The following is a 9,722-nucleotide window of genomic DNA, read 5'->3' on the forward strand; positions in this document are numbered from 1 at the left end:
CCATAAGGTATTAAAATGATAAAAATATAAATACATACAATAGAATAAGTACAAGATTAAAATTCTTCCCAAACAAATGTATAAATGAGCTTTACAACACAAAAAGACGATTGAAAATAGACCTGCACATATGTACAACAACCATACAATTATAAGCCACACACTAAAATTATTAAATTTAAATTTAAATTGCAAATTATCAAAAGTGTTTTCTTGCTGCAATAAATTTCAAAATACAAGATTATTTAAAACCATAGATCAAAACATATAATATCAGGAGTGGGGATATTGTGTATAAAGAACCAGTATCCAATTTATCACATCTATTAATGTATTACGAATTCTCTTGCATTCATATATTTTCTTGAACAAAAAGCATTTCTAAACAACGTGAAATTTCAGTTTTATATAAATCAGTAATGGTGCTTCGATTTTTATTGTTAAGCAATTTTGCAATTAGAAAGTTTATCTAACGCACGTCTGAATGATTCCATAGCTCTATGTTGTGGTCAAATATATATTTCTTTAATCTATGGTCAAATTTTATAGGTTATATATCAAAAATTAGTTTAATAAAAAAATATTAACAAAATCGGATGGATAATTTAATTCCAACTAAAGAAAGTATTCGTCCTGCTTGTAAAAAATGTGGTTACGCAGGTCACCTTACATATCAGTGCAGAAACTTCATAAAAGTGGACCCCAATAAAGAAATTCTTTTAGATGTCAGTAGCACCAGCAGTGATTCTGAAATGGATTATTTAACACCCCTAACGGAATTACGCGAAAAAGAGTTGAAAGATAAACTTAAGAAATCCAAAACTAAACATAAAAAGGAAAAGAAAAGAAAACACTCTTCAGATGATTCAAATAGTGACAGCGAAGAGAAGACAAGTAGGCACAAGAAACGTAAAAAAAAGAGGAAATATAGTGAAAATGCTAAGTCTTCGAAGGACTCTGATAATGATAAAAAGACTGCCAAACACAAGAAGCACAAAAAACATAAGAAGAAGTCAAAGCATTCAGATTCATCAGACTGATAGAGAACAAATTTTGATACATAAATACCTCTATTATGCTTATTTACATTTTAATATATTGTACCATATTTTAAGCATCTACATATATAATAAAATAAAGAAAAGTAGAGAGCATTAGGGGGCCTTGTCTTTTATTATAACCAAAGAATGTACATTTGGAAACGAAGTATCTTAACAAGAGTTCCTTAAAATTCGCGACAAATTTATGCCTAGGCACTGTATAATCTATGATTATAAACAAATTTATTGTAAATTTATAATATTCGAACACTGATCTGAAAAAGAATTGTCACAATCTATAATCACAGAAGTTACACGGTTGCGTACTCTAAAAATGACAGATGAAAGATGTTTCATTATAAAAAAAGAGGAAGGAAACAAGGGAATCTTAACAACATATTAATATAAAATTATAATATTGGTCACAAATGGGAATAACCATGCACACACTTTGTACTTTCAATCGTACTTATTGTTAGAATTGCGCTAGAAATAATAAGTTAAGTTTCTCAAATATGCATTGTGATCACTATTATTCAAACTGCAGAACGTTTCCAACATATATAAATTTTCCTGCGCTATTTTTATTAATCTAATCCGAATACATTACATATTGTTATTTTGTATTTAACTTTTTTTAAAGGGGATTTACGGGATTCTCCCATACAACTTACAAAATAGTTAATCGATTTAAACCTCGCTTATTTGTAAAAGGATAATAAAATTGGTATTTTAAGTTTTACTTCTGTTAAAATTAATATTTCTAGAATTTTGAAAAATACGAAAGATCAATTTAAAAATTTTAAACAAACTTTTTACAAGCAAAAATGTCTTTTCAATGTTATAAAAATTCAAAATCCTCATTCTCTGGAGACTTTCTTACTGAAAATGAACCCAAAAAAAAAACGACTAACCGATCTTTGTGTTCTTTTGCAATTAAACACGTATAAACAATTAATCAAAGTTCAAACAATATCTGACAAGTGGAATCCCCTAAATATGACTTTATTGACTACAAAATGTGTTCCATCGATCATGAAAATAGCAGCCATAACTTTCAGTAAATTTCAAATTCAAATATACAGCTATTATCACATAACTTCAATAAGAAAAATGATTTTAAACCCTTCTTTGAAATGTGTTATTGCAATAAAAATGTTACAGGAAATTTTAAAAGTATATTGAATTTCATCCTGCAGTCGATTTTACAACACAATATATCATAAAAAATTGCTTTATGCAGAAAAATCTCCGCGGTACCATCAAAATCTCATGGATTGCGTTTGCAGGCACGACTAAGTAGTTTGCATGATTGCATATATATGACTTGAAAAAGGTTCAATATCACAATACGTTACATGCGCTTTACAAATTCGATTTGAATTTTATCTAAGATCAAATATTTTTAAGGATCTCAAGACGTTGGTACAATTAATTCGACATATTAATAATAATGGATGGGTGCAACACGTTTTCTATCCTTGTTTTTCTTTTTTTTTTTGGTAACTATAAAAATAAGCGCACTCCATTGGCATGTAAAAAAACTGATTCGTGTTAAAAAAAAATTAGGACATAGAACAGAGAGAGAGAGAGAGAGAGCGTTTTACTACTCGATACACAACAGTATGGAACTTAGTTGTCGATTAAACGGAACTTCTCATATGGCTGCATAAGCAGTAGTATTTACTTCAAAAATAATACTATTACAATGTAAGTATATTTGTGATGTTTTGGTAAAAAAGCTATCAAAAAATACTGCAACATTATACACACTATTCCATAGAATATCTGACACAAAAATCTATATTACTGAAAATTCTTATTATATAAGTCTGAGAATGTAAAAAAATAATTAAAAAGGATTAAAAGTTTCTGATACAAATATCATGCAGGTTGTTTTAAATATTTACAATACTTTGGAGCATCGATAATTTCTTTACATGGGCAGAATTTCTTAACTTTATAAATATTAAAGCCCCATTCATGCTATTGATCAAGTCACGGTCCAATCATGGTCAGATCAAAATATATTTGACTGGACCGTGCCTTATAGTATGCATGCTGTCATATGAAATGTATGTTATAATATTTTACTTGACTGTAACTGGACCGGACCGTAACTTGTAGTTAGCTCAAAGCAAAATAAAATATATATTAATGAAACACTTGGTTACTTTTATTGAAAAGAATCCCAAATGTTTCAATATGTATTCCGTAAATTTTATTTTGGCTTAATCATGCCCTTTCACAACAGTTGCACCATTGAAACTTTAAATAGTATTTATAAATNTTAATTAATTTTTAGCGTGAAAAATAATTTATTAAAAATGGAGAAATATGAGTCTCTATGTGTTAAGTGTTAAATGTTCGCTTCTGAAAACAAGAATTTTTAAATTTTAACTCTCTTTTCACTGTTGTCAATAAAAAGGTTTTAATTATTTATTAATTACCCAGTAAGTATAAAATTTATCGTGATTACATCGTATATGAAAATTCGACTGGACTTTTGGCTTCAGGGAGTGGTGTAAAGCCAATTGAGTAATTACTTTTGATAAATAAATAATTATTTGAAGCTACATTTTAACTTAGTATTTAAACATGTTTGCGTGTTTCGTTATCTGTAAAAGGCGAGGCACTAAAGAAATCATGACCTTCAAGCAACGTCCTTTAAACAACAACATTCCTATTCGATATTCAGATACACAGATGAGGTGTTAATACAATATCTGTGTGTAACGGTTCACAATTTTTAACAAGAGTTGAAAATAATTCAAATAATGCACAATTTATAAAGAACACATTAAAACGTTTAAAAGGTTTAGTAAACGGACTTGAACATTTTGACGATTATTATTATTTTTATTGTAAAATTTTACGCGTATGTATTACAAATATATTATTATATTTGTCCAATTTTAAAATATCGACAAACCGACAGCGAATTTTGATAAATAAAATTATTAATCCGACAAAATGAACTTCCAAGAAAGAAAAAAAATTTGTAGTGTTGTTGAAATATATAAAACTAACTGAGCTGGATTTTCATAAATACATACATACATACTTCCCGATTTTAAGTAAATTTTTAACAATTATTTTTACCTCCTGGTTAATTATCGTTAAAGGCAAAATAGAACTAACTTAAACAGTAAATTATGATCTACTAGATTTTAACCGCGGCTTCGCTCATCAATTGATGTCCTAAATACTAAATACCGTGTCAAAGATCATCGACGATCACATAAAACCAATTTATTCTATTCTTCGAAAACAACATTTTTTCTTTTGGATAAAAGGTACCCTATGTTCTTTTCTGTAGTTTTTCGAGTAGTTAAAGCGTGAAATCGACCACATAAAACTAATTCTTCTGTCCCTCAGGAATATTATTTTTTTCTGGATTAAAGGTATCCTATGTACTTTTCTATACCCTTGACAATGTGTCTACAAAATTTCGTGACAATCAGTCGCGTAGTTAAGGCGTGAAATCGACCACATAAAACTAATTCTTCTGTCTCTCGGAAACAATGTTTTTTCTAGGTGAAAGGTACTCTATGTGCTTTTTTGTATACAAAATTGTAGGATGTCGTGGGTAAGTCTATAAAAAGCAAAATTACGCTCGTTCAAATTTGAAAATTGGTTAAAAAGGAGCCGAAATTATGAATACTTTCCTTCGATTTCATAAAAACTCATTTTCATCAAAATACACGTCCCCTTACGACACGCTCTGCTGCGCGTTTATATCATAGAAATTTCAATTGGCTCGAAGCCAATAAAAAGCGAAATTATACGCTCGTTCAAATTTGAAAATTAGTTAGAAAGGAGCCGAAATTATGAATAATTTCCTTCTTTTTCGCAAAAACTCATTTTCATCAAAATACTCGTCGATTTACGATACTCTCTATCGCGCTTTTATATTAAATTCGTATAAACTACTATAAAGGGCGAAATTTTGTCCGTCCAGATTTGAAAAGTGGCTAGGCAGAAGCGAGAAATTATGAATAATTACCTTCAATTTCGTTAAAAGTCATTTTTATTAATTACTACACCCTACCGCGCTTTTATATCATATAATTTTAAATTCGTTTGAACTACTGTAAAAGGCGAAATTTCACCCGTCCACATTTGAAAATTGGTTAAGCAGAAGCCTAAATTATGAATAATTTCCTTCCATTTCGCAAAAACACATTTTCTTCAAAACACACTGGCGGATTATAGTTGACATTCGGGGCCCCTTGTTTCACTGTTATTGGTTGCAAAATGACAATAAACGTACTAATCTATAGTTAAAATCATTTTATTGACTACGGTGAAAATAGTTATAGGGGTTCAAAGTGTTACAGTGTAATTTTAGTTGTATTTATTAGTATTAGGGATAATTATACAATATTTAGCATGGTGTAATTTTTAATATTTATATAAGTTACTGCATTGGCTGCTATAGTGTATAAATGTACATTATTACAAATTTCACCCTGTTGGGGCCTCTCAAAACATTTGGTCCCAATAGATAAATTCTACGAAGGCTTCGTCGGTCAGCTACCCTTATTTAATTGCACTACGCTGTAATGATATCTATGTATTTTTGGGTCTTTTCCTATACTTTTCTATAGCTTTTGTTCTCGCAGGTACTGGTGGTGGTAATATTATAGGTTTGATTTTATTCCATTTTTGTAGTAGTTGAGTTCAGTTCAAAAGTTAAGTTTTGTCGTTCAGCTTAACCGGATCTATTTTTTGTCGCTAATTTTGTCTTCCGTTTTTACATTGTCTTCATGTTCTGAATATGTTTAAGTGTTGTAAATAAAGTGTGTACATAGTTTTGTTTTACACTGGAATTTTATTCACTTTGGTCATTTATCCGAAAACATTCTGAGAAAATACTGCTCGTGGAAACACGGCAAACATTGGTCCTTCGAGCCGGATATCGTGCACTAGTTAGCGAGTCAGCAATACTTCCTGAGCTCCTAAAAATTCTACATATTGGATTTAATCGAAGCCACAGCATTACTTCCTGGGCTACTCAAGTTTGGACAAACGCAACAGCATATTCAGAGTTGGAACAAGTTGTCGCAGTAAGTCTCCATTTTCCTTCTCCTTTCTACCATTTTATTTTTGTCGGTTTGTCGTTCAAAATGGCTTTCATTTCGGGTACAGAAAGTGTAGAAACTCTCATTTTAAAGCGAGGTCAAGTCAAAGCCAGTGCAACACGCTTNAGTAGAAGAATACGTTTTAGAATATGTATCTAGGTATTTCTACAAAATGTTACTAGTTAATTCATAAAATTATAAATTAATTTTTAAATTTAATCCAACTAATTATTGGCAACGAAGAATTCCAAGATTCTATTTATTAGAAAGTGTATCTTTACACACACACATACAAATATTTTTTTCTCGAGACAAACAAGCAAGGTTACCGAAGGATACGATTGTAAAAAAGGCCGTTAAACAGATTAGGACGAAGACAAACAGATATTACTCACGTCAGAGAGAATGTTACAGTTGTAGGACTATTAAATAAAATAGAGATAAATTGCAAAATTTAGATATCTAGGAAAGAAAAGAACGGTTTATTAATCTTTGGGAAGAAGACCAAAAATTCATTGCTCAGTATGTTATGCAAAATAAAAAAAGCACATTATCGTCTTAAACAAATGCTATTTTTGTCTTCTTGACTATTATTACTTTATTATATTGTTATACTCTCATCCTTAACAATGAAAAATTTTATTGAAAAATAAACAGAGTAACATTTCCATATAATGCTAACAGTTTTTTGCCCGCATTCTTTAACTATAAAAATATTCCTCTATCAGATTTCCTATAAAAATAATAATGTACAGTACACGAAGTAAAAAACTTCAGACTAGAAAAAATCGAAAACAAAGTGAAAAACATTAATTTATACCAACAGTGTTTAGTGCTATGAAATCATAATTATTTTCTTTGACTATTTGTGCCCCAAATAAACTTAAATTATTTTATTAAAATAGAAAGATGAAGTTGCTTACAAATTTCGACTATCACTGTAGCACTTCTAGTTTTTCATCTAGACTGCAGCGCACCCATTTAATTTCGCGGGAAGGTACCAAATTAATTTAAATTTAAATGCTGGTGATTACTTAACCTTTATTTAGGCAACCCTCTGTACTGCAAAGTATTCTCACAGTAGCAGTTTTAATTTCTTTATTACAGTCTCCGTTTTCAAAAAGAGGGTTTAAAATATTATTTATATAAAATAAAAAAGTAAGTTTTAACCATATAATTTTAGTTTATGCCCACCCATGACTACGTTATTACTTTTTGGTACTTTCAGTTCGTTTCATAAGGAAGAAATTAATTGACCAAGAAATAAAAACGACATCCTTAAATTGAGAGTTAAAAGCGCACCCCGCCAATTTGGAACTATAAAATTCTCTTCACAGATGCCTTATAACAACTCTACTACATTTTGGTACCTTCAGCTTGTTTAATAAAGGAGAAATATTAATTTATCAATAAATAAAAAAGTTTCTGAAATGAGCATTTAAAATCCACCCCAGTAATTTTTAACTAAAAAATTCTTTTTACTGATGCCTTATAAGAACTTTAAAATAATTTGGTGCCTCCAGTTCGTTTAATAAGAAAGGAAAAAAACGACATCTTTAAATTGGGGGTTGAAAGTGCAGCTCGGTAATTCGTAACTGTATAATTCTTTTCAGTGATGCGTCACGAAAATCTTAATAGTTTTTGATACTTGGATCACATTTAATGAAGTAAATTAATTTACCAAGAAATACAAACGACGTTTTTAAATTGGGAGTTGAATGTGCACCACAGTAATTTCTGAATACATGTCAGTAATGCCTCACAAAAATCTAGGTACATTTTGGTACATTCAGCTCGTTTAATGAAGAAGTAATTAATTTTGATCCTATCAGTAAGGTAAAAAGTTGAATCCTACCTTTCCAATGTAGTGAATAAACAATTGTCCTTGCCCAACAATCTAAATAACCGTGAGAGAAGACTCTGGAGGCGAATGGTTCCAGCTGTTAATTGTAAAACAATTGTGATTTGAAGAAAAAATGTTAAATAAAATCCTACCTTTCTTTATGTGCAGTCCAATATATCCTTATAGCAGTGGCTTGTAAGGAATTTTCCTTCACAGTCAAATTGTTAGGAAAACTGAAACAAAAAGAATCTTGTTACAATAAGTGCATAAAAATACACGGCACAAGTAGAAGTTTCGTTTCCAAGAACTTGTATTTTTGCGAGCAGAAATTTCATACGGCCATAAGGTATTAAAATGATAAAAATATAAATACATACAATAGAATAAGTACAAGATTAAAATTCTTCCCAAACAAATGTATAAATGAGCTTTACAACACAAAAAGACGATTGAAAATAGACCTGCACATATGTACAACAACCATACAATTATAAGCCACACACTAAAATTATTAAATTTAAATTTAAATTGCAAATTATCAAAAGTGTTTTCTTGCTGCAATAAATTTCAAAATACAAGATTATTTAAAACCATAGATCAAAACATATAATATCAGGAGTGGGGATATTGTGTATAAAGAACCAGTATCCAATTTATCACATCTATTAATGTATTACGAATTCTCTTGCATTCATATATTTTCTTGAACAAAAAGCATTTCTAAACAACGTGAAATTTCAGTTTTATATAAATCAGTAATGGTGCTTCGATTTTTATTGTTAAGCAATTTTGCAATTAGAAAGTTTATCTAACGCACGGCTGAATGATTCCATAGCTCTATGTTGTGGTCAAATATATATTTCTTTAATCTATGGTCAAATTTTATAGGTTATATATCAAAAATTAGTTTAATAAAAAAATATTAACAAAATCGGATGGATAATTTAATTCCAACTAAAGAAAGTATTCGTCCTGCTTGTAAAAAATGTGGTTACGCAGGTCACCTTACATATCAGTGCAGAAACTTCATAAAAGTGGACCCCAATAAAGAAATTCTTTTAGATGTCAGTAGCACCAGCAGTGATTCTGAAATGGATTATTTAACACCCCTAACGGAATTACGCGAAAAAGAGTTGAAAGATAAACTTAAGAAATCCAAAACTAAACATAAAAAGGAAAAGAAAAGAAAACACTCTTCAGATGATTCAAATAGTGACAGCGAAGAGAAGACAAGTAGGCACAAGAAACGTAAAAAAAAGAGGAAATATAGTGAAAATGCTAAGTCTTCGAAGGACTCTGATAATGATAAAAAGACTGCCAAACACAAGAAGCACAAAAAACATAAGAAGAAGTCAAAGCATTCAGATTCATCAGACTGATAGAGAACAAATTTTGATACATAAATACCTCTATTATGCTTATTTACATTTTAATATATTGTACCATATTTTAAGCATCTACATATATAATAAAATAAAGAAAAGTAGAGAGCATTAGGGGGCCTTGTCTTTTATTATAACCAAAGAATGTACATTTGGAAACGAAGTATCTTAACAAGAGTTCCTTAAAATTCGCGACAAATTTATGCCTAGGCACTGTATAATCTATGATTATAAACAAATTTATTGTAAATTTATAATATTCGAACACTGATCTGAAAAAGAATTGTCACAATCTATAATCACAGAAGTTACACGGTTGCGTACTCTAAAAATGACGGATGAAAGATGTTTCATTATAAAAAAAGAGGAAGGA

General features: G+C 29.7%; 2 protein-coding genes and 1 long non-coding RNA gene across 4 annotated transcripts in view; 2 read left to right on the forward strand and 1 right to left on the reverse strand.

The window, feature by feature from the left end:
* Positions 1 to 8,527, reverse strand: part of LOC108734084 — a 17,844-nt gene extending 9,317 nt beyond the window's left edge. Inside the window, exons 1-3 of one of the 2 annotated variants that reach the window (XR_001937328.1) lie at positions 8,345 to 8,527; positions 8,120 to 8,200; positions 7,980 to 8,064 (exon numbers count right to left, since the gene is read on the reverse strand). This is a non-coding gene — a long non-coding RNA (uncharacterized LOC108734084). Of the gene's footprint in view, positions 1 to 7,979; positions 8,065 to 8,119 lie in introns of both variants that reach the window. The other variant, XR_001937326.1, reaches the window with a different exon arrangement.
* LOC108734083 (protein SREK1IP1-like) lies at positions 530 to 1,154 on the forward strand. Its single transcript, XM_018465483.2, has one exon. The coding sequence runs from the start codon at positions 597 to 599 to the stop codon at positions 1,038 to 1,040; it is 444 nt and encodes a 147-aa protein (XP_018320985.1). The 5' UTR covers positions 530 to 596; the 3' UTR covers positions 1,041 to 1,154.
* Positions 8,528 to 8,835: 308 nt separating the features above from the next.
* On the forward strand, positions 8,836 to 9,460 carry LOC112906613 (protein SREK1IP1-like). Its single transcript, XM_025981057.1, has one exon. The coding sequence runs from the start codon at positions 8,903 to 8,905 to the stop codon at positions 9,344 to 9,346; it is 444 nt and encodes a 147-aa protein (XP_025836842.1). The 5' UTR covers positions 8,836 to 8,902; the 3' UTR covers positions 9,347 to 9,460.
* The last annotated feature ends 262 nt before the right edge of the window (positions 9,461 to 9,722 follow it).

Source organism: Agrilus planipennis, unplaced genomic scaffold, assembly GCF_000699045.2.
Source record: "Agrilus planipennis isolate EAB-ADULT unplaced genomic scaffold, Apla_2.0 scaffold10, whole genome shotgun sequence".
NCBI lineage: Eukaryota > Metazoa > Arthropoda > Insecta > Coleoptera > Buprestidae > Agrilus > Agrilus planipennis.